This window comes from Eleginops maclovinus, chromosome 18, assembly GCF_036324505.1.
Source record: "Eleginops maclovinus isolate JMC-PN-2008 ecotype Puerto Natales chromosome 18, JC_Emac_rtc_rv5, whole genome shotgun sequence".
NCBI classification, from domain to species: Eukaryota; Metazoa; Chordata; class Actinopteri; order Perciformes; family Eleginopidae; genus Eleginops; species Eleginops maclovinus.
In genome coordinates this window covers 12,734,558-12,760,433 of record NC_086366.1, presented here as the reverse complement: position 1 = coordinate 12,760,433, position 25,876 = coordinate 12,734,558, and the positions used below count along the sequence as shown (strand labels likewise).

General features: G+C 41.6%; 1 protein-coding gene across 2 annotated transcripts in view; it reads right to left on the bottom strand.

The window, feature by feature from the left end:
- The window catches only part of sik2b (salt-inducible kinase 2b), a 45,674-nt gene that overhangs the window by 17,053 nt on the left and 2,745 nt on the right, over positions 1 to 25,876 (bottom strand). For both annotated transcript variants that reach the window (XM_063906405.1, XM_063906406.1), the window contains exons 2-7: positions 24,661 to 24,777; positions 20,603 to 20,666; positions 12,755 to 12,916; positions 6,695 to 6,819; positions 6,065 to 6,188; positions 2,736 to 2,962 (exon numbers count right to left, since the gene is read on the bottom strand). In XM_063906405.1, the coding sequence (XP_063762475.1) occupies positions 2,736 to 2,962; positions 6,065 to 6,188; positions 6,695 to 6,819; positions 12,755 to 12,916; positions 20,603 to 20,666; positions 24,661 to 24,777 (819 nt within the window). The remainder of the gene's footprint in view (positions 1 to 2,735; positions 2,963 to 6,064; positions 6,189 to 6,694; positions 6,820 to 12,754; positions 12,917 to 20,602; positions 20,667 to 24,660; positions 24,778 to 25,876) is intronic.

Genomic DNA, 25,876 nt, shown 5'->3' with positions numbered 1-25,876 from the left:
ACTCTCTGCAAAAGGGGGCTCCCACTGAGGGGAGCCCAGCGAACCTGGTGGTTCTTCCTGCACGACAACGTCCCCGGCGCCCTCAGTAGTTTTTCTGAAGTTTTGGTCCCTGAGGAAGGGGATAGACTCCCCGTCTGGAAAGGTAATAGCTTGCGCGTTAAAACCCAATGCTGCTCTTGCCCTCAACAGAAAGTCTTCAATCCCAATCAAACAGTTCTCTCAGAGTTCTGCAACCCAGACCGGTTGCCACACTGAATATGCTCCCACTTGGATGTGGGCTTCACACCTCCCCAGCATGGGAGCCTCTCCCCCGATGACAGTAATGAGAGGGACCTCGGTGGCTTGGGGTTGAGTTCCGGCTGGCAGGAGATCCGGGTGTAGAACAGTTGCAGTGGAGCCTGAGTCCAGCAGGGCATGGGTCCCTTGACCATTAACCAGTACAGGTATTCTGCAGCAGTCTGTGGGGAATTTGTCAAGGGAACAAAGGGTGTGAGCAGAGGGGAGGTGAAGTGTTTTAATCACCGGCTGAGTGTCACAGTCTCTGGGGAGCAAGGGTTGGCTCGGTTGACTCCCATCTACACCGAGCCCCGCCCGTTTCCCGGCGCTGAAACCTCCGGAGCAGTGACAGGGGCTGGACAAAAGCACCATGTTTGGCTTTTTTGGTGGCATCTATAGCAGGCTTGACTCTGTCGATCCTCTGGGGGCAATGGTGGGCTCTCTGGGCCCAGTAGAGGAGGGTTTGGTCTGGGAGGTTTATATGCTTGAGTCTTAGGGCGTGTCAATGTCTGTGTGGAGCCATTTTCAAAACCCTCCAGGAGGATGTCTTCCACCGCCAGTGCTTTCTCTAGAGCCGCTTCCAGGGTCTGTGGGTCTGCGAGCCGGACTTGCTGCCGTAATGGGATGGTTTGAAGGCCACAAATGAATGCCTCCTTGGTCAGCACCAAGCGGGTTGCATCATCGAAATCGGGGAATCCTCTTTGGGCCAGGTAGCGCAGCTCCGCTTCAAGAACTCCTTGCTTCTCTCCAGGGCCCTGCATCCGTTCATTAAACCTCTGCCGCATCACAACTGTGGGGGCAGTGTTTTCAAAACGTCTCTCCAGTGCTCTGGAAATAGCTACTGGGTTCTCAAGATCAGCTGCAGTCACATCAAGCAGTACTTTCCTAGCTTCACCCTCCAGGGCGGAGATTAACTTGACTGCTCTCTGTGCAGGGGACCAGCCATTCGCAGTCGCTAGGAGGTCCAACTGGGCCAAGTATGTTTCCCATGAAGTGAGTCCATCATAGTGTCCGACCTTTAGCTGGCCTTCTCTTGGGAAAGGGGACGGTCCGTGCACATTCATCAAGGCCGTAGTGAAGGCGGTGGTCAGAGCAGCTACCACATCGCTGGGTTGGGTATTGATAGCAGAGGGAGCCTCAGTGGGAGCCGTGGCCGCAGTCAGGGAGCTAACTTGGCAGAGTCCATCTGCGGTGTAGGTATTTGCTCTGAGCCCTTTCTTGGGTGGGGGGTCGTTTTTGGACATGGGACATCAACAGGGATATTAGCATCCTGAACGTTAGCAGTCTTGGAGCTCACCCTGGCATTGTCAGTAGCTTGGTTAGAATTAACATTGTAATTGGACTCATGGGGTTTAGCCCCAACATCTTGTGCTTCACTTCCCATCATGGATTTAATGTCACTTCTTGAGTTATTGAGAACATTTCCCAAAGCACGCTCCATTGCAATGCTCATTCTCTGCATAAAGCCGTTCTCTATTCTTGCTGTAATGTCTTTCTCCAACTCGGGGATAGATTTTGGTTGGTCACTCAATTTACCTGTGGCATCCACCAGAGGGATGACGTCATCGCCAACTGACTGGCCATGGCGAGGTCCGCACGTGTCTTTGTTCACATCTGCTCTCCCAGTTAGCGATCCGGTAGCTGCAGCAAACTTAACCAGACTTTTTAAAATTTCCTCTGGGAGGTCCGTCAGCAGTGTAGCGAGCGGTGAGTAAGTTGCTTTTTCCACCTTTCTCCTTACGACCTGCCCGTCGTCAGTTGGCTTTCTCAACAGTGATTCTGGGGGGGTGTATAGGGCATACAAGTCCGACTTCTCGATGTGTTCAGCCATCTCGTTCCTCCGGCAGTGGCTAGCGATGTTAGCGATGCTAGGGGTGTTAGCAAAGTTAGCCAGCTGTAGTGCGGGGACTGGAGGTTGGGGAAATCCCACTTCTGAAACCAATGTAGCATTGGCAGCTTCGCTGCACGGCTAGCTTGCTAGTTGAATGAGGAGGACACGGAGGATTCAGTTGAACCAGAGAACCGGGTTTTATTACCCTCGCCACAGACTTAACCCCGGGGTTGGAAGACTGATCAAAACAACAAAACAGGCTAGACTATCTAGGCGGCGCACGTTCTTCTCCCAAATTGTCTTTGTCTCTTCTTCTTCGCTTTCCTCAATCTCCGCAGCTCTACACTCTTATTCTACTCTCTTAATTCCCACCCCATCTTTCTACCCGCCCTGTCCAGCTAACTAGGGCAACATCCTCCACCCATAAATCCCGCCCCCCCTTTTGAGTCTCTCCCGTCAGCTCTGCAGGGTCGCTACAGTATTGTGTTTTATGAGATATAAAGCATGGAAAGATAATAGAGGATCGCCTCCACGCCAACACATACACTGTTATCTACGTTACAGTTTGACCTTTAAACCTGACCTCTTCACTCCCCTGTTGAATAAATAATGCCGACTAAGTCCTTACCTCTACAGTCTTGTGTTGGTCGATGCCAAGGCTGTGCATCAGCCGAAGGACCTGTTCGCTGTACTCTCCCACAGCCGCCTCGCCCCCATCAGACAGGGGCTGCTGGTACAGGACAGGCCTCTGCACAGGAGCGTACAGAGCCATCCACTTGTGCTCCTTGATCTGGGCCACAGACAGACGCTTCGATGGGTCAAGAACCAACATCCTGCGGATCAGATGCTCACAGTCTGCGAGGAGAGGGAGAGACAATCATAGAGGTTGTTTATGTTGGATAAGCAATTTATGTATAAGCTATGATGATGCAAATCATGCCACAAAGGGTCATGTCCTTATCAAAGAAGCACAGATGAGGAGGGGGAGAAATAACTTTAAAGAGCTTAAAATCAGCTGAGTTGTGTTTTTGGTTTTCCTGCAACCATGTATGAGCAGTGTGTCTGCACTCTTTTTTTTCTTATTTCCTCCCCTCCTAATGAGAGTTCCTCACCTCTAGTTAGAGGCTAGATGAGTTTGACGTCAGACACAGCTGGGTTCTTAATGGGATTACAGTTCTCCTGGCTGTGCTGCTTTGGACTGCCTGCCCCCCTACTGCCTGCACTGCATTCCTGCCTACCACACGCATCTTTGCTTTATACCCTGCTGCTACAGTGCTAACGACCAACCATTGTGTCCTTACCACATGGGCCCTGCAGATGGTCATTATTTCTTTGATCTTCAATATGTTCTTTATTATCTCAGTCAAGGAGGTTCTCCATTCAATTTGTTTGTCTGTTTTCCAGCAAGGTATGTAAAATCTACTAGCACATAAGGGAATGGAAGGGGCCAAGTCAGAACTGATTACATTTGGACTGGATCCAAATCACAGGGCAAATACATGCATTACGGTTCACTTTCAAAAGCTGTATAAGACATTCAATGTTTCGACAAGGATTGCCTGAACACATCTCTCACCCCTGACGTCACAAACAATCATGGAGGGGACTGGGCCGAAAGCAACAGTGCTGACATAGCTAACAGCGTTAAACTGGGATGGAATGGGAGTGTGTGTGTGTTATGCTTCTAAAACGACGCTGTGGCGCGACAGCATTATCAGAGTGATCCGCTGTTTGAATGCAGTGCAGAGTGACAGGGAAAATCTAGCCACTTGACGTAAACAACCAGTAAACAAAGCAACAAAAAGTGTAAAAGTGACTAAAGTTGTTCTCTTTTGGAACAACAATTTATAATATATTTATTTGGACACTTGAGAGGCACAGAAAATAAACGTCACTTGACAAGTCATTCATTTATGGTGTTATTCAACTCCGAGTTTACAAAGAGTTGAAGTAAATGTTTACACATTGTAGCAACATTCTTCCTTCATTCTCCTGCTCTAGCAATGTCCACAGATATCCGGTCTTCTTTCACAGAGTTAGTAGGCAGAGCAGTTCATAAGCCCATGTCTCGGCTGCCAACAGAAACTCCCTGCTTCACATTCTTCCCAGTTGCCCTGCTGATCTACTGATGTCTGCTTGAATCACATTTTTTCTACCTCGTGCCTGGTGGTTCAGCCAAATCAATTTTTTCCCCGTTATACATAACCAGTCTGCCCTTCATCCCACTTTAGCCGCATGCTGTAGCATCTTTTCCACTTGGTCAGCTGCTAAAGTTACAATATGCTTCATATACAGTCCACTTCAATACACTTTTTGTTGCTACAGCCATGTTTATAGCAACAGTTGAAGCTAAGCACATTCTTTACAGCTACGTACCACCAGGGAAGGCTGGACTATGTAAAAGGGCCAGCACTTTGTAACCGTCTAGTTGTCTGATTGATTGACACACTGTTCATAGCCAGTACATTACACCACAATGACTTAACCACAGAACCATCCCTGTTAACACTTGCAATGTCCCAGTGGTGTAGAGTTGCAAAAAAGTCCCCCAATGAAGGAGAACAGCACTCTGTTGCAAGACTTTGACGGGCAGGGAGTAAGTACTGTGGTTGAGTTTATCTTATCTAGTTCATTGAGTATAACCCAATGCAATTCAAATATTTCAAACATCACTTGATTTCAGTTACATTTAAAACATATTTGATTTCACTACTTTTACTTCTGCACTGAACAGAAAACAAAACAAAAAAAATGCCACAGGCAGCAACGGAAGCAGCAAGCATAATTTCTAATGTAATTAGGGTTGCATTAGAGCTGAATAAATTGGCCGATCAGTTTGTTGACAACAGAAAGCTTTTTTATTTATTTTTTCATTTATTAAGGTCAAAAAATCAATTAAATATAGGTGTTTGAGCACATCAACCATAGCCCTACAGACTTTGCGATGGCCTTTTTTCCCCACAATATACATTTTGTAGACCAAGAGAGTCTGGATAACTTGACTCTATGCTACTTTATGCACTATATAACTGTGTTCCTGAGAAAGGCTGTGAAGTCAGTGAGATGTGAGTAGAACACAACATCCACAGTGCTGAGATTTCGTAGTGCGAGTTGAATGTGCGCTACTGGGCTGTGCTGTGTACCGCAGTGTTGGCCTGTGAGAGCAGCAACAGGAGATGCGATGGACTGTTTCTGGATAAAGAAATAAGCACACTCTGTTCTCTTGCTTCAGAGAAAAGGGGCTGGGCTGGGGGTGGGGAGGTGGGTTTGAGTGTCAGTCTGGCCATGAGATTATACTCCTACATTCCCCTTTAAGTCCTAATTGTTTCAAGGTCCTGAACAAATCTGTTCGACTCTCTCACCACAACCCCTGTGGAGAAAGTGCTACAGACTTGCAGATGGGACCCAGAGTAAAAAGATGGGCCACAGTCAGAGGAAGATGCTTCACAGATAGAGAACGTGAGTCAGACAGACATACAAACAGAGAGACAGAGAGACAGACAGGCGACCTGCTGGATGGCTTCACTGGCCCTTCCCCAGGTTACATAAACAGCTCCAGCTCTGGAGTTAATCTGCTGCCAGCTAGCTAGCACAACCGTTAACAGCAGGGCTGCTTTGTGACAGTTAGCCAACCTGACTCACTCAGCAGCCTCCATGCACACTGAAGCACGTATACACATTACAGAGGACAATGTGTTGTACCGTATCCCCTTCAGATGAGCGTGATGCTCTCTCATTGATGAAATGACCCCCTGGTTGCGGAGACCAATCAACAGTATGGTGACTCAAATAGGAAGGCGGAATCTATCCTTCTGACTGGAAGTGTCTCTCACAGGAATGTCAAGCCTTTTTACCTTAGCTTGACTTTTGCATGTCACATCTAACGACGGAAAATGTAGGATAAGGATAAGTCTCTCATCTTATTGTATGTTTAATATCCAAGAGGAGCTTTTTTACCTTCAGTCATGAAGTAGGGGATGCGAAACCTTCCTTCTAGGACTCTCTGTCGAAGTACAGGCAGAGTGGGCCCATCGAAGGGCAATGCACCACACACCAGCACATAAAGCACCACCCCCATACTCTGTGAACATGAAGAGATGCAAACAGAAAACAAGGTGAGGTCAGAAGTTAAATCAATCAGAGGGTGCCTGGATGTAAATAAGGTTTTAAGATTATTGTTTGTATTCATAGATATACATATTATATCTTCATATCACAGAAACACACACGTTTGGTAAATGGTTGCAATATACAGCATAGGTTGCCAACTGTGGTACGGGAATCAATACCATATAACAGAACCCAAAGCTTCTGACTCAATTATCAATACTTTGTTTCCATTGTTAGATATTTATATCAAACACTATAATTATAGTATGTATAGTGTAATTAAAAAAGTAATAATAGTAATAATAAGTAAAAATCAGGTAATTTCACATGGCAAGGTAAACAATAACTTGCAAACAAGGAAAGAGATTGACACTATTGACAGGTGAGTTCAAAGTATGTTTTATTGTTTTAGTACATTTAAAAAAAGAAAGGGAAGAAGGGGTACATTTTGTCTACTTATGTAATCACTTTACTGACCCAGATGTCCAGCTGTGGACCCTCATACTGTTGGCCTTCAAAGACCTCTGGAGCAGCATAAGGCGGGCTGCCGCACCATGTGGCCAGAGGCTCCCCGGGCTGGAAGAAGTTCCCAAATCCAAAATCTACAAAAGAAAAAAACAGTAGTGGGTTGTTAGGTTATGTTGTGAGGAAAGATACACATTCATTTCAAACATTTAGGTGCAGTAAAAAAGGCGTCCTGTAATTACTTATGAAAGTAAAAGGGAAGAGGTCCGGGACATGGTGAATATGTCCATTGGATCTGCTAGTATTGATGTTCAGTAAAAGTCAAACAGTACAAAGAAGAAATCCAGATCAAAGGCCGGTTAGGTCTCATGACTCAGAGTTTATAGAATAAGTGTCTCATTGGGGTCAGCAGGTTTTTGCATAAGGTAATATGTTATCCACATATTTGTACGTTGAGGTCTTTGTATGAGGTAACCTCCCCAGGAACCAGGAATGAGGTCATCAATGCTTCGCTCTGATTGGTTGTTTTGAATCACTTAAAACTCAGATTGGATTCTTCAGAAGAACCAGAAGTCTAACTTACATTTGCATAAATACACAAAGTTACGTATGCTTTTTATTAAAATCCAACTAAAAACTGCAGTAATATCTGGCAAATCCCACACAGCAAACTTGCGTGCCTGCAAATACTCAACCCCCCCCGAGTTTGTATCATTCTTCCTGCCTCTCCTCCCCCCTCCCTGATCTCTCAAACCTTCTCCAGTGAACATGGCATGTTCTCCGTTACTTTTATAAGTCTTGCTACGGGTTACTTCTGGTGCTAAGATTATTTTTTAGTGCATCAGACATTTCTTAAATCACTATGATAATTGATTAATCTTTGTAAATGGAATCTTTTCAACGTGTGACATTTCAAGTTGATGTTGTCATGGGACCTGAGAGCTGCAGGATCGGACAATCAGGGTCACTTACCCCTCCACTCCCTCCCTTTTTCCATAATGCGAAACAGTTATATAAACAGAAAAAAAGGCATTTTCAAAACAAATAAATAACACTGATAAAAATCTAGCTTACATAATGGGGGCACACACACACACACACACACACACACACACACACACACACACACACACACACACACACACACACACACACACACACACACACACACACACACACACACACACACACACACACACACACACACACACACACACACACACACACACACACACACACACACACACACACACACACACACACACACACACACACACAAAGCAGTGTGTGACAGAATGTGAAACTAAATCCTTTTCCTTCGTCCTCCTCTGCATCATGATGCTTTACAATAAACAATCTAGAATCAGAGCTAGCAACCAGACAACAACTCAGATTAAGTGAAGCTTCCTTATCAGCTTTAATTAACGATTAATGGGTAGATGATTTATATTGCTTAGTGAATGATACGGTAGAAAAAGAGTTTAAGAGCACAAGTTGTTGTCTTTAAATCACCTGTTGAGTATGTCAAACAAAAGCAATCCAGACAATAACTTAAAGATATTCAGTTGACAAAGACATGCTCAGTTGAACTTTTCTGAAGTCCACAGAAGTAAGGCTAAATGATAATGCTGTATAATATCAAAGTCATGCATGAATTCTCTTTTTGTCAAGGTTATAATGGTCCTATTTTGTTATAACTGTTTGAGTGAGGCATTGAGTCTACTTTATAGGAATATTGGAATCTGCAGTTAAATTGCACTGGGTTACACAGTGATGTGTTTCTGTTAGTAAGACTACCCTCATTGACATAAATTGGGTTGAAAATAGTCCAGTCTGTTTATGCAATACAAAGGAAAGTGCAGGAAATTGAAGTTCCCTGGGAATAACATCTAGGAATTAGGTTTAAGAGATTGGCACAAACTCCACCTGAAAAGGAAAATTGACACCGAGTATGTGAGTGCATGTATTCAATCCATGTAATTACTGCAGTGCAGTCAGCAGCAGGTGTGGCCGACATAAAGTGGAGGGTAAATCAGAGCCACACATTGGGTCTTAATACAAGTATGTTTACTGTCTGATGCTGCTGTGAAGGTGAGATGTGAGATGCAGGCAGAGCAGAACGGAGCAGTGCAGTTGGTTTATCGTCAGAAGCTGTGACCCATTTCATGGAGCTGAATACTGAGCAGACTGGTTGACGTCAAACGCTCCAGCACGCTGCAGGCGACTATCAGCACTCAGAGCTCAACAGGAAGGGTGGGGTTGTGGAGTGAGTGTTGCACACAAAATGATTAGCATATTTTAGCTAAAACATGTCACACTGAAATACCCCTAAGCTAAACGCTTGTTTGTGGAAGTGACGGGTGCATAAGCATTAAGAGGACAACATCTAAAAGTCACAAATGTTACCACATGAACTCTGTAAGCTTTTCGTCCCTTTTCTCACAGTTATTGTCACCTACAACTTTCTTGTTTTTTTCTCCTAGTATTATTTAGGTTCCAAAAATGATATTTTACTGATTTAAGTAAGAATATGTGACTTTAACAAATGAAGAGTTATATTTATATCCAATAAAACTGAAAATTGCTCCATTTAATATACCGGAACACATAAATACCTTACTTGGTGTCTTGTATGACCCTTAGTCTATGGTGGCTATTGTTAGCAAAAGTATTCATGAAGAATAGGAAGTGAATCATTGTACTGACTGAAGGACTCTTCTCTGCTTGCTTCTTTTGCTCTTAATTTAGCAAGGCCACATCATTGTCACATGAGCCGAAAGAGGCTGTTTCTGGGAGGTCTTCAAATCAAAGGATATTTACTCATAATACTTGCTAGGAGAGGGCAACATTTAATATGTTAATCAGCTTCCCAGCATGAGCAAAGGTGTATAAAAGGAACAAGCATTTTCCTGCAAAATAAGATTTTGTAGTTTACCAATGCAAAACTCCTGTATGTGTGTTTATCTCTGTGCTCTTCTTTTTGTCCTTTCCTTTGGGGGGGGCTTTTTGCCTTTAATCTGATAGGACAGTGGAGAGTGACAGGAAAGTGGGAGAGAGAGTCGGGGTGGGATCCGGAAAGGACCACGGGTCGGGAATCGAACCCGGGTCGCCGGCATACGGTGCAGGTGCCCCAGCCAATTGCGCCACGGCCGGGGCCATCTCTGTGCTCTTCTAACTGGTTAGAATGGAGTAGGGCTCAGTAGGAAAAAGCTGATGTCATGTACCTCTGATCACCAATCAGGATTTTGCAATGTAAAAAATATTTAATGTCAATCAAATGTAACTATTCATCAAAGCACATAAACACATTCCTGATAAAGCAGAGTAGATGTGTTTTTAATAAATATGTATTATTTAAAAATACTTGTATGATTAGAAACTCCAGCAGAGCTCAATGGGAGTGTTAATTCTATAAACTAAATACTTGACATATCAATGTTGTGCTAAAAAAAAGGGTAAATAAAGGAAGATATCCTGCACACAAAACTGCAACATCAACCACAAAACTCTTTCCTCTTAATTTCATTTAATTAAACTGTCCAACCCTAGTGATAGTTCTTGTTCCTATAAATATAAATTATGTGTATGTATATACAAAAGGTGTTTTTCCAACAGGTGTGTTTGATATTGAGATTGTTTATACCTTCCACATCGTATAATTAAGCATGACATGACAATGACAGCACTCTGTGGTTTCAGACTCAAAGAATAATAGTTAAGATACCTATAAATGCCTTCTAACAGTCTGGTGATTTGAGAATGTAGAACTTCATGGATTTTGTTTTTGAAAAGGTGTTTTCTTTTTTACCATAGAAACTAAACACACACTTAAAACATGGACCATATTCATGATCTATACACACAGGCTGCCTCGTCTTCTTCTCTGATTCAGTGACACACTTTAGTTTTTTGTTATTTCTTATCCTTTCTTTCCATCCCCCTTCAATCTGTCAAATGCAATGGAGATGTTTGAATTACAACATGAAGGCCACCCCCCGCTGCCTCTTTCTCTCTCCTTTTCAGCCACCGTGAGCCTGACCTTTCTTTGACTGACTGCTGCCTGGTTAAGCTTCATACAGACTGACCAGAGGTGGCCTTTAGAAAGCAGGGAGACATCATTCAACTGAAGGGGAAAAACCCAGAGGTATCAGTAATCTGCCTGGACATATTCAGCTGATTAATTGAAATAAGTCTATAATTATTAACTAAAAGAAAGAGGACAACATGCAGCAATGTCTGCGGGTCAGATATGAACCTAGGTTGCTGTGGTAAGTACGCAGTCTTAGTATATGGGCCACAAGTCTGCATGGGTAACCCTGTCCAAATGGCATTTAAAAGATAACCTGTGAATTATTTTTAAAATCCATTTGTATCACAAGTACAGGTTCCTGTTTTTTGTGGTATCAACATGCGTGGGTAATGCGAAAAACAGTCCTGCCAGCTGTGTCACTCTACAACACTGATCTACAGATGGCAGTAATGAGCTCCTATATGCAGGACGCATAAGCAAAAGCAAAAAAGAAGACCGCTTTTTAGTTATCAACATTTTCAGGTTTGAGTATGGGAATGCATTCATCACATCCAATAGATCTCAATGATATACACACTGAATTGGTGAGTTTGTTTACAAGTGAACTCCAGAGGGCAGCTGTAGGATGTGAAGTAAACAACAGATCAATAAATGATGAAGATAATAATTGGATGCCACATCAGATGTAGATTACAAAGGCTGAATGGATGGCTGATCTTAAATGACACCAATGTTACTGATGCACAAAGAACGTTGAGGTGGAGACTGTAGATGTACTGTACATATCTTAACTTCATGAACCTTTAACCAAAACATGTCTGAGCATGTTGTGGATAAGTGAAGCACAGAATGTACCTTGCTGCTGATGATTTCTATAATCACAAGACAGGTAATGTTCTGTTCATTGTATTCCTGCTTCAGACCTAATTTGCATGCAGGACAATCGGCTGTGAGTCGGACATATTTAGGGAAATTACTGCTGTTGTAATAACATCCCCAATTTATCACCTTGGACCCTTCTGAGTAACATTTAACAGGATGATGCAAGTTTTAATGCAGTTGAAACGTTCGGTTCTTCATCAGTTATTGTACATTTCTGTGTCATTTTCCCCCCATTTAATTTAACCTTAACAAGCAAATCAAAGACAATGACCACTGGCCGTCACTTGTATGTAGGTTAACCAGGATGCTCGTTTGTCATTTTTCCCTGTGATGACACTTTTATCTGAAAATAAACCCCTTGACTTTATTTTAATTTCTAAAGTCCATGACAGAGTCCTTTGAGGACTTTTTCCCTGTAGCACACATTTGTTATATTTGTATTTTTAGCAGTCCGCATGTGATTCGCTCACATGGATTTTAGTATCAGATTGGAACAAAGTCTAAGATAAAACTCAACCCTTTTAGATCGTTGTCAGAGCTGCAGCCCTGCCACCCTGCTATGCAGCACTCCTCATCAATCTCCCTTCATCTTCTACTGTCTCGGAAAAAGCCAGTCCAATTTATCACCTCCTCTAGTCCTCCAATTAAACCCAAACTCTTCCTTCCAACCACCTGTATTCCCTCCGTCTCCCTCCCATCCTCACCCACTCTGGAAAACAGAGGTAGGGTGACATTCTCACTAGCTAGCTCTAAATGCCAGTTGCTTAGTAATCACACTTGGAAGCTTGTACTACAGACCTCAAGCTTAGTCTCAAAATCTCTTTTTGTGCTCTTTCTATGTCTCTTCCTCGAAATAGAGGGGTACAATGGGAAATGATGTTGATCCCCCCTGATCAAAACTTTGGAAAAGGTTCCACAAGACTTTGGATAGTTGTAGAGATTTCCAGAACTGGCATCGTTCAGCTTACAGATATCTCGCGTGCAACCTCTGACCACTTCTCAACACTGTGCAAATGGCCTGGGCAGGTAGTTAAGACATTTCTGAGCTACGCCGGCACTGAGATCATGGCAGGCAATGAATCAAAACTAAATTATTCCACCCTGAATATCTCATCCATAAATGAGTTCATGGGTTCTCCTGCACCACGCTGTTACATTACCTGCTATCTTGATGTTCATATGGCCGTCCAGGAGCAGATTTTCAGCCTTCAGGTCCCTGTGGACGATGTTGCGGTTGTGACAATACTCCACCGCCGACAGGATCTGCCAGAACTTTCTCCTGGCCTCTAGCTCACTGAGACGGCCATGCTTTGCCAGGTAGTCTGCAGCCAGAGAGAGAGAGGGGGAAACAAAGGAGTCATGTTATAAGTGGATGCAGAGAATATTATACATTCACTTATATATAACGTGACCCTTTAGGCCTGTCCAAAGTGTTGGTGCTTGTGTTGAAAGTATAATTTAATCTTGATGAGGCGCAGGCCTGGTGTCAATAGTTTACAGCTGTTCTACATTACAGCATCCTGTAAACTGATTCAGGACAAGATATACAGTGTAATTTTTCTTTGTAAAGTAAACTCTGTTCTAACCCTCAGTGAGTGTGTGTGTCTTTAAGTGAGTGTGCGTGTGTGAGAGAGACAGAGTAGGCAGTGGTTGACAGTGGAGAAACTGTGTTGTCATAGCCAGAGGAGGAGAGGGGAGGACGAGATTTCTGAGAACTGGTCTTCTGCTACATTATGTCTACACTAGTACAAGTTGGAACAGGGTGTGAGTCGAGGGGTTAGTGGGAGGTAGTCAGGGATATGAGAGCAGTGTTCATATACAAACTTGAGAATAATTGGGAGAAATTAGGACCCAAGTGTAAATATGAACCTGGGTTCTTCACCAACGAGCAACACAACATCTGATTTATCTGTTATGGGCTGAGCACAAGCTGTGCGAGTGAGTTTGTGGTTGTTGAGAAAGAAGCATAAGCATTCTTTGCGGGACTACAGTCATACATTTCACTGTCTCTAGATCATTGACCTTTTCTCTTTGCTGGCTCCAACACCCCCTTCACTGTTTTTCTAACCTTTCACACTCAGTGTTCACTAATTTCTGCATAGTGGGCTGACAGACTATTCAGGATGCATGTTTTTTTAAAAACCCTGTGAACTGGAAAAGTGTTTGTTGCCGTCGGCAGGGTTCCTCTTCACACCTCTCTGTCCAGATAGCTCGCTAACTCTTCATTTCACACTCTGTGGAAAACTAGATAGGACACTCTGCGTTGGCTTTGCTACAGATGGCATGGGTACAGACGACCGACTTAACCTGATGACAATGCACAAAAACCACAACAACATGGTAGACAGCAACAACACTTCGTAAGAGTAAACAAACTAAATGTACAAGGAACGCAATCAATAGAAGCCCCTTCAAGTCACTTCTATAAAATACTATTTTCCGTCACAAAGGAGACAGGGACATATGCTATAGATGTAAAAAAAAAAATGTTTTGCGCAATTTGTTATAAATCATTTACTGTACATATCTTACTTTTTTTACAGAAGTAGTATTGTGATGATTCTCTCTGTGTGCACACACATTTATTTGAAGATCAGATCACTTACAGCCTTTCAAACTAGGCCTCTTTCACAGAGCAGTCACACTAAGTCAATTTCACAGCCCAACCAACTAGACAAACTAAACTGCCATCAAGTAAACATAAAAGACGTGTAAAGTAAAGCAGCTTATATCATGAGGCGAGTGACATGCATCACGTGGTAAAGACTTCATCTTAACACCTCAGTGTTGTCTCAACTCAGAGTTGAATGAAGGGTCAGCTATGTGTTGAAACAAAGACTGTTCCATAAAAATGACTAAAGGCCATTAACTGCATAAGGCTTCAGGGGTATCGTGCTGCTTTGTCGTCAACAGTGTGGTTGATAAATAGCTTACACCTTACCAAGTAAGAAAAACCTGATTAGATAGTGGCTGGCAAATTCCATAGAAGAGGCTGTTCAGTGACGAGGGCAGCTTTCACGCTGCTAATCAAAAAACACACTGGGGAGGGGAATGTGTCAAAGACATCCAAGTATGTACCGGGCAGGAGAACATGACTTTAAAATGCTAACTGTTCTGGGATCAAACCTCTCAGGCATCAGTATTCTTTACCTGAAGAGCTTGTTGGACAGGCAAACAGCAAAAAGTACTACAAAAGACAAACTTAAGATTCAAGCATATTCCCACCAGGTTGTCTGGCCACATCTGACAAAAATATAAACACAGTTGCATAAGCAGTTATTTTCTTAAGCCCTACATGACTCCATATAGCTGGGAATCACTAAAAATGTTGCCGATTAATTTAAGGCTTTTTCAATTGACTATTTGATTGATTAACTACTTATCTCATGTTAAAAATAAACCAATTTAACACTTTAAACTCTGCAATGCTCAACAAACCAGATGCAAAACAAGACTACTGTTATTAATTATGTATAAACAGCACCCCTTTGGTTGTACAGCTTGTTCTACAGTCGCATTACTGTCTGAACTACTCTCACACACACACACACACACACACACACACACACACACACACACACACACACACACACACACACACACACACACACACACACACACACACACACACACACACACACACACACACACACACACACACACACACACACACACACACACACACACACACACACACACACACACACAGCAGTACGTTGCCCCAGTGGAGGGATGAGTAATCCACTGATACAATGTTGGCGAGGGCAAGAGCACAGAGGGGGATGCAGAGCGGCATTCTGGGAAAGCGAGCAGAACAAGAGTGAATCATAGGGGTATTAGGGAAGAGCTTAACAACCACTGTGTTCTGCTTCTGCTTAGAGCGTGGTGAGGACCGAAGTCTCCCAACAGCTGCTCAGGTTTGGAGGGGACAAACATCATGACTGAAAACTGGCTTGTTGGCCAGACTTCTGGCTGGACTTCAGACAACACTGTGGGGCAGAATGGGGAGTTGTGTGTATGTGAAAGGGACAAGGGGCAAACACACACTCTGTGTTCCATCAGTAACTGACACCCAAACCACTTAAATACAGCAGCCACTTTAATGTCAAATCTATGTGCGTGTTGATAGACGTTGGAGTGGATTTAATACTGACACCCTCAGGCAGTAAATTGGGCTGGAGCCAGCGGGAGTCGAACACTGCCCTTTCATCCAAGTTATATCCCTCCAAAGATCAGCTGCAGCTGATGCAAGTGGTTAGGGGCTTGGCCTGGGAACTGGAAGGTCACCAGTTCAAGTCCAAATGCTACCGTTGTGTCCCTGAGCAAGGCACCGTTCCCTACACTGCTCCCCGGGCGTACATATGGCAGCCCACTGCTCCTAACACTAAGTCAAATGCAGAACACGAATTTCATTAATAAAAGTACATCTCTCTCTCTCTTACATATTATAAGGACTAATATAAAGGGTACTCAGATATACAAAATAAATTCTATTTGATTTACCTAAATAACAAAGCTGCTAACTTACTCCTGCATGTTTGCCTTTTTCATTCGAGTTTTGAGTTATTTAGCCAAGCCTCTAGTCTCGCATTGCTGCCTCACTTTATCATTGCTACAGAACGGTCTGGATCGGTAGGTTATCATTCTGGTATATCGACAAGTACACTGTGGCTTGTTTATGCTTGTTTAGACCAATCACTATTGTGTTGGGTGGCACATTTATTTTCATGACACCGCCTTAACTGACAAGCAAACACATCAAGGTGGAGTAATAATTAGCATTTTTTTCTTGATGCTTAGGGTTAATGATGAGGCAGATAATTATTCCTGAAAATCTTTTTAAAATCACAGCAATTTTCAAATATGTTGCAATCTTGTTGGAAAGAGTTAAATGTCGGTTGCCTGGACCTCCTTCCTAATATCTATATGGTTGGCGAAGATACTGTATCAAGGTATGTTATAATCCCATTATCACATTTATTTTTAGTGTGTTAATACAACAGTGGTTAATGTGACAGCAGGAGATTACACCCCCAACCTCATTGTAGTATGACTTTAGCACTAAAGCAAACACCACTTAATTAAGTTCGGACACTTTGAATTGTTCAGCAAACAAGATTACGTAATATAGAGTAGAACAAATTACACGCTTACCTTTAATGGATGATTAAAGCCTACACAACTGATTAAGGAATATAATAGAGACCTAAATGGTATGCTACGATGACATTTAGGGGGTTTACCAATTCACTTTTGTTTACCTAATACTGTAGGATTGATGCTTTGTGCTGGTGCAGATATGAAAAGAAAAAAAATGCTTTACTAAAACACTTTACTGTTTCCAAATATCTGCAATCACTGGAGGACATCAACCCAAATCTCAAACTTCGACAAATATGTCAGGTTTATTCTCGCACCTGTCTCTCAAAGCCCTGGACATCTCATCCGGACATCTCGCACCTGATGTAAGATGCTGCATGCAATATTTTTTAATTAAATTAATTGGGAGTTAATCTATTCTTTTCAAGCGTTAACAACAAATATTAGGATCAACTCAATTACTGAGAATTAAGTTAGTAATGGATGCAATTATACTGGTCATCAAAGTCAGTGAAACCACACCCTGGTGACTCAAAGATCTGCAGGAAACTTACCCAATCAATATGCAAGATGGTTTATGGTGAAATAGAACGTGAGAGCCTAAGTAAATAAGAATGTGTCTCAAAAATCAGCCTGACTATATCTTTGAAGTCAACAGTCTCCTTGTCTCATTTCCTTTCCATCAATCAGACAAGAGATCTGTAAGATGATTTTACTCACTGCCAGCTATAACACTACCCGCTCTCCAGCAGTGCATTCTTAAATATGCATGCCCTACATTTCCCCACCACCTTCAAATTCAAATGGATGTCCCCTGCTCTCGCCTCTATTCGCTTCTGCCTCTTCTCCCCTCCTGCCTCCGCTCTCCTCTCTGCAATTTTTGCTGTATTTGTGGTTGACCCAATTTCCAGGTTTGATCCATACTGCGGTGTTGAAGCAGACTGTGGAGCAGCACACTGACTGACAGACAGACACAAAGGCACATCACCAAAATGGCATGGATGCCTCTGCTGTGCCCACAACTCTGCCCACCCATCCTTTTGTGAGCATGAACCCATCACTCTCTGCCTCCTTCTGCCAAATCCAGCTCCGCTTCTTTGTCTTTAGGGCTCCAGACGCACACAAAACACAGATACACAAACCCCCTCTTGCTCCACCACAAGACTATTTACTGTTTGGTCTGAATCGGCTCATTCATTGTATCACTGTTTCACTGTGGGCTGCAGAGCATCCGCAACAACTTGAAACCTGCTCTCTTCGTAACCTATGGCCAGGAACAGACCTTAGAAATTCATCATGTCAGAAAAGCGGAGGCAGCTCTCTAGGGGGTGATTGTGGAGGAAGAGGTTTGAGAGCTTCCTTGGCAGCTTATCCATTTGTTTGGGTGCATCATGGCTGAAAGACTTGATCCATCTCCAGAAGACGTATTTGGAAATCAGAAATGATTGTTCAATTCTGTGAGATTTGATAGTGTAACACTAGTCTAGTGCTGCAGCTACCAGTCACTGTCTGACTGGCTTAGCCAAAGCTGCTACTGCTGCAGCTGGTGATGACATATAAATGTCTTGCATAACTATATTACATTGTGCAATCAGGGTAGAGGGGTCTGAGGAATCAGGACACAATGGTTTTATAATACCCTGAGATGATCCAGGAGATAATCTATGGTTGATGCAAAGTTAGGTTAACCAACCAAGATTGGTTATTTATTGGAATAGTTTTACATTTCTGGAAAAACGCAGTTTATTGACAAGAGATAAAGAGACTGTGTTAACTTAACTTAGCATGAAGAATGGAAACAATGGGAAATGCATAAATAGATCTGTTCCGGAAAAAAATGATCTCACAAAGTGGTATGTTAGTAGCATATTTCATTGGTTAAATCTGTCCTGAAACCAAATATAGAAACAATGGTTGATTTTATTTTTGCTGTGGACAGATCCAGACTAGCTGTCCTTGCTGCCCCTTGATTCTAGTCTTCTTGCTTGAATAAGCCACATTTTCCCAGATGTAGCTTTATATTTAACAGACAGGAAATACAAAAAAGGGCATTTTTCCTATATTACAAAACCTTTCCTCTAAGCGTGTACTATACAGAGCGAAGCAATGGCTGCAGCTTGGTCCAACCACAATTAGTGGTTGTCACATATATACAGATACAGATGAGTCCCTCTGTTTTATCCCTGCGCATTTCTGTACTTCCTTTTTAATTTGACCACGCTCTTTTCTCATTCATTTTTACTTGTGTCTGGTTCACGGCTCTCTCTAGGTCACAGGAGCAGGAGTTGCTGCTGCTGAGTCAACATCACAAGTGGAACACTGCCCTTGGAGTTACAAAGACACGTACACTCACACGCAGACTATTAGGTTCAATGTAGACTATTGCTGGAGTAATCCTCGACAGAAGTGCAAAGACTCTCAGACTGTCTAATAGGTGAGACCAAATTGGATCATGAATCCACAGGATTGCAAGTTGTCCACGTCAGACAGGTCTATACTTATGTTACTAATGCATGAAATATGTGAATGTACGATTAGTTCATGTCTGCATGTACACAAATGGAATGATTGAAGAGTTTCTTTAAGTTGAACAAAATAAATGATACTTTAAAGCATTGTAAACCTTTTTTTCAGTGAAAACGTATAACTGTTTCTTGTCCACTTGTAATCTTGTATCATGTTTTTATGAGCTGAGCTTTCTAGGTTATGTTTTGGCTTTTAAAAACCTGGTAAATGACTGACTTATTTTATTTACTGAAGGAATCACTCTTTCCCCATCTATCTGTCCCAAAGGTCCAAAATGAATAAGGCAAGGTGTTTTTTTCTTCTCTGAAATCTGTTTCCGCCCAAAATGACAACATCTGTTCCTTTTTAGAGATGTTTAAATCATTATGAAAGTCCTTCAGGCTGCCAAGATGAATCATAAAAGATTTATTTAAGTGACATCTATTTGGCTCCTGTTAAGACTACTGCCTTTGAGCCGTTCTCTGTTCATAATGTGAATCAGGATACCGTGTTAGGATGTATCCTGATTGCATTTTGGAAAATGAGGAATATACAAATAACAAAAGTGTTCATATCTGAAGTTTGTTTTCGCAAATATTAAAAATAATTAATTTGAGATTAAAGTAATCTTTTAAGCAAAAATATTTCCTTGTTCCAGCTTTTCAAATGGTTTCTTTTTTTCCTGTGGTTGTATAATCATATGTTTTACTATCTCATATGAATATTGATTAACCAATAAAAATCAAATCCCTTAATAGTAAAAATAACCAATTCAATGTCAAATGTGTTTCTAAAATGGAGGCATAAAATATTGGCCTTTTTAAATTTTATTTTGTGCTGATCTGCTCTTAACAATTCAAATATTTTAGGTTTAAAAAACAGAACAATAGTTCAACAGAATATATTAAACATTTAATGGAATTTTCCTTGTCAGTGAGAGTGGAGAAATGACATTGTTGGGTGGCATGTTAAAAGTCATCTTGTACAATCTGAGTAATACAGTAAAGCAGTGAACAGAAAGTGCTTCTACACCTCGTATGGTAATAAATGAAAGCTTTTCTCTTTGAGGCTGCCTCTCTGCAGCCTTCTCAGTGAGGTCTTTGTACGAAAAGTATGTGGTGTCAGCACATTTAGCAGAGCAATCATGAGCAGCACCTGACAAGAGCCACATCAGGATTATGCCGTCAATCATATGACCTTTGAGATGGGAGTGTAAGTGCAACGCAAACCCAGTAAGACATTGTAACTTCCTTGTTTGTCGGAAAAATGACTGACACAACAGCTCAGACTTTGTTTATTCAACCAAGTTAGGGACAATGTGTATGCACTTGGTGGGGTTAATGTTTTTAAATACTTTGGACTGGTCTTGTAGTTAAAATAAAAAAATATGTATAATCACTCACCAAAGATCTCCCCATTCTTGGCGTACTCCGTGACCAAGTATAGCATGTTCTTCGTCTCCATCACCTGAGAGAGGGAGAGGACGAAGGAACAGTTGCCGAAGGAGGGGAGAAAAGAGTGGGAGAGTGAATCCAAACAGCAGACACATTTTCTATCCACAATAGCTGTCTCACTAGATAATTTAACAGTCTGCTGCATCAACACAGAATTACAGGAAGGGAAAAAGAAAACAAAGACACAAATAACCCAATATACTGTACAATTGTCCACATGATTTTCTCTTTAGTCCAACCACAGTGCCTGGTATCGACAGAGCAAAACAAAATGTATGAATGGCACAGGGTCTAAATATGGCATCCATGTAAGAGAATGGAGGTGGACGGATGGTGTATGTGAATGGTACTTGAAACCTTCCAGCCCTCACACAGTGCTGTGTTGTGTGGGAGGAGGAGAACAGATTTAGAAGCAGTAACACTCAGGAGATGAACAGAATTAAATGCAGAGGGTAGATTCAGATGGAGAGAAGAGGATGAATCAGACACAGCGAGCCAGACGTTCACACTAGAAATCCCACGCTCATTGTTTATGATCAATTTTCCATCTGTTACAGTGACCGATTCATAGATTTAGGAAATGAAAGCCAATTTTTTTTTTGGTTGGCCCTGGTTGTGTAATAAACACATTTTGTCCTCTATCTGTTGTGGAGCTGGAATTCAACTGATTCAGCGATACTGAGGAGCCATACCCATACCGGGCATACTTCATCAGTCAAAACATGTATCATTGCGTTTTGACATACAGCATCTATCTGGGGAATAGACCTTCCTCACAACATCCATTTTGACATTTCACAGCAAGAAGAGCACAGGAGTAATTAATAGTATTATCAATGGTTCAGTTTCTGCCATGAGTGCAAGTGAACCAGCATGCACAATAACAGGGCCCTGGCACACCTGAATGGAATGCAGCCATTACGAATCTATTGAGTTACATCTGTGTTAGACAAGATAGGGATCCACATTCAGACTGGCATATTTTCATTTTACAATGGATATCTTTCTATCATTTTTGTTCCTACAGACAGCTATAGACTCCGAGTAGATTCATACATTGTCTGTAGATCTATTGGCAATCCTATACTCCATTTTGGCCAGCATTGGCCAAATATCAGGGAAACAGCAGATGTTTTTGGTAGCTTTTTCAACTTTAGCAATAGTTTGAGTTGTAGTGTTTTATTTTTCAATTTTATTTTGTTACTTTATTTAATTTACTTTATTTCTTTCTTAATCAGGTTGGCATCTTTTTGATATAACTTCTTTTTGTGCAGTTCCTTCCATTTGGAGGTTCCTTTATGCTTCTTTGTGACATTACTTTGAGACATGAACACTATTTAATCTACAAAAACATTTTCCATTCAACAAAAGGAAGCCCCAAATGTTAATGTTTCAATTTTAAAGGCAGGCTGTCCTATAAGAAAAATAAGACAACATTATTTTTATACATTCACTGTGTTTCCTGCTGATATACATCATTCTACAGACTTATCTGGTTGTTACTTGAAAAGGTACTGAGGTTTAATACATAGCACTACATTTACATTGCCTGGCCAAAAAAAAGGTCACACACTCTAATATTCGTTGGACCGCCTTTAGCTTTGATTACTGCACGCATTCGCTGTGGCATCGTTTCCACAAGCTTCTGCAATGTCACAACATTTATTTATGTCTTGCATTAATTTCTCGCCAAGATCTTGTATTGATGACGGGAGATTCGGACCACTGTGCAAAGTCTTCTCCAGCACATCCCAAAGATTCTCAATCGGGTTCAGGTCTGGACTCTGTGGTGGCCAATCCATGTATGAAAATTATGTCTCATGTTCCCTGAACCACTCTTTCACAATTTGAGCCCGATGGATCCTGGCATTGTCATCTTGGAACATGCCCGTGCCATCAGGGAAGAACAAATCCATTGATTGAATAACCTGGTCATTCAGTTTATTCCGGTCAGCTGACCTCATTCTTTGGGCACATAACATTGCTGAACCTAGACCAGACCAACTGCAACAACCCCAGATCATAGCACTGCCCCTACAGGCTTGTGACCTTTTTTTTGTCCGGGCAGTGTATATGATAATTGCCTGTGTTTCAGAGGGTGCTACAGAACCCTGTTGCTACACTGTAAACATTTAAATAAAAAAAACATTTAATTATCAAGTCTGCAGCTGCTAAATAGTAAAATCTTTCCTACACCATTAATAATCTCTACACCAATTGAATAGAGTGGAGATAATACATTAAGTACATCTTATACAGTACTATACTGTATGTCTGGCTCCAGATTGCTTTGACTTTGAAAAATCGCTACGGGGGAAGTAAATTCAAAGTCGGAACTCCCGAAATACAAGCTGCACTTTGTGATTAGATGGTTATAGACTCTTACAAAAATACTGATAGGCAAAACTTTGAAAACAATATTGTTGTACTTGTCGAGAGAAAACAGTATGAGGGAAAGTGGGAAGCTGAACTCTCTATGTGACTCAGAGGACGGTAAGAAAATCAGGGCAGAAGGGACACAGACAGGCACAGGAGTTAATTGCAAAGAAGACGCCACACAACTCATGACAAACTAGAGTGGGGTCCACAGTTGGGTTGTCTGTGTGTTTTCATTAGGCAAGGCTTCACTTTGATCAGATCCAACTTTACGAAACTTGAAAGGAAATCACTAATTGACCTGAGCTGATTGGATGGATGTGCTGTTGGAAACACACCAAAATACACAACAGAAAACTGGAACGGTGCCAATTGGTTGTGTAATGATAATTAACACTCGTTTACTTTCCATAAACAAACTAACAGGACCCCAAAGGCTTATGTAATACAACTAATTCACCAGAATTGTCGAGTTATGGAGGGTAGGCAATTAAAATAGCACAGGAAGATTACTTACTGCTTCACGACACTTAATTACCGTAAGAAATTAAAGCTAATTTCTGCTCAGCAAAATAAGTATCACAGAATATATATTTTTTCAACTCAACCACAATTGACATCTGTGTAGTTTTAAAAGAAAGTTTTTGGATAGGAGAAAGTGACAAAAGTGAATTGTAATCAGGCCTTTTTTCACAGTAGACACCGTGACTTAAGATAAGAAGAGGTTTCACAAATAACATAAACTCTGTTCCGTTCACGTGTCCCTGTAAGCCATGACAGTGTGATAGTGAGCCAGCATTCACAATACCAGGAACCAGGAGTTCAACATGTGTGATTTTAACTTTAACTTTAACTTTGTTTGTTTGTTTTTTACTTATAGAATCACCAAATGACTGGTAATGATTTGCTGAAATTAGCCCTCAGACAGATAATCTCAACATTAGGTCTTGGGCACTGACTAGAATGAAAAGTGTTTACCGAGCAAGGAGTCCATTCTTAAATAGAGCCTGATGCTGAAAGTACAACAATAAAGTATTTTATTAATATAATCTTGTTTGAACCCCACCAGTAACATGTTCACATGGTGCAAAATGTCAGTCAGTCATGCACTATGCTCTCATATCTTAAAACTATCCGGGTCTGGCAGGTTCTGCTAGGCAGCAGTTGTTTGCTATTGCATTAGTGAATAACCTGGATTAATCATGCGCTTCAACACCTCGGCCCCAAAGAACCACGTGAGAAGATCAACAAGAAACAACAGTGAACTCTGCCAACTCTGCCAAACAACACCGTCAAGGGAAGTAATATATTGAACCCACCGCAATGTATGTCACAAATTATGTAAGTGGCTCCTTTGACCAGGGAAAATATTAAAAATGTCCTAAGTGCTGTTTATTTTTTGTAATATATTGCCACTAGTCAGCAGGTGTAACTTTATCATTAGACAGAACAATATTAAAACCGAGAATAAACCTTTTTTAGACATCAGTACAACATTGCGAGTAACAACTTACAATTTAAGAGCCCAGATAAAATCATGATGTACTGAAGTCTGAATCAGTGAAAGCAGAGAGAGGGAGGCTGCATCTCTAAAATGATGATTCATTTTGTGAATCATTTTTCAGACTCACCTGGTAAAGCTTGATGATGTGTGGGTGGTCTAGCATCTTCATGATCTGAACTTCTCTGTAGATCTTCTCCAGGTTGACAGCATCCAGTTGGGTCTTGTCGATGATCTTAATGGCCACCTGCAAAATGATCAAGCATCAACAATACAAGCTTTATCAGTCGGTTTCTCAATAACATCCTCATAGGAATAGATGGAAATTAAGAAACACACTCCCCACACTCACACAAACATTATTACAGGCAGTAATTTAATAATATCCAAGAAGCAAAAGGACACAGTGTGTTCTTTCTGGAGAACTGCTTTCTGAGTCACAAGATAAATACTTAAATACAGCCCATGCTAAAACCTTCATAAACACTCTTAAAGTTTGCGCCAAAATGAAATATCACATTTAGGTAAAGCAAAGGCAAACACAGGCCTTGTTGAACACACACACACACACACACACACACACACACACACACACACACACACACACACACACACACACACACACACACACACACACACGTGTAAATCGCACACTCACAACTTCAACACTCTTGGCTTTGATTAATGATGTCCGGTGGGTAACAAGGCAATATTAACATCTCTCCTTCAGACTGTCTCATAAACAACATTTCATCAGTGTGATCTGAAGTGTTTCCAAGCATCTGTGAGCCAAGCTGCAGGAGTAAACAACAGGAGACCCCAGTTCCCCTCTCAGCAATCGCACCACTGCTAGATGTACTTAAAAACTCTTACTGAGCTGGAACAATCATTAAATATCGATCATTTGACCTACATAAAAGTTATCTGCAACTATATTTGTGATTGATCGTTTTATTTGTCTTTTATGATAGCAAAGATATACTCTATTCTACAGACTTATCGGTTGTTTCTAAAAAGGTATCAAAAGTATGACTTTAGGACCATTGGTTGTAAAAAGCAACCTATTTAAAGATGTAAACTTTGAGTTTTTTGGAAAATATGATTCCTACCCGAAAAATCTATTAATTGAGAAACCATACAAATCAAAGATTTGAATAACCATTAGATGCAACCATTGGTAAGATAACAAGAATGGATTGAGAAAGGCGTTTTTGAGCAATAGATCCAGGATTTTAAAGTTTTATCGGAGGCCAAAGCATGGCACAGAATTTATAAACCTGTCGGTGACACAACATTCTCCTGTGAAAACGAGTGATCCTAATTTCAAATTTTTCGTTGCTGGATAT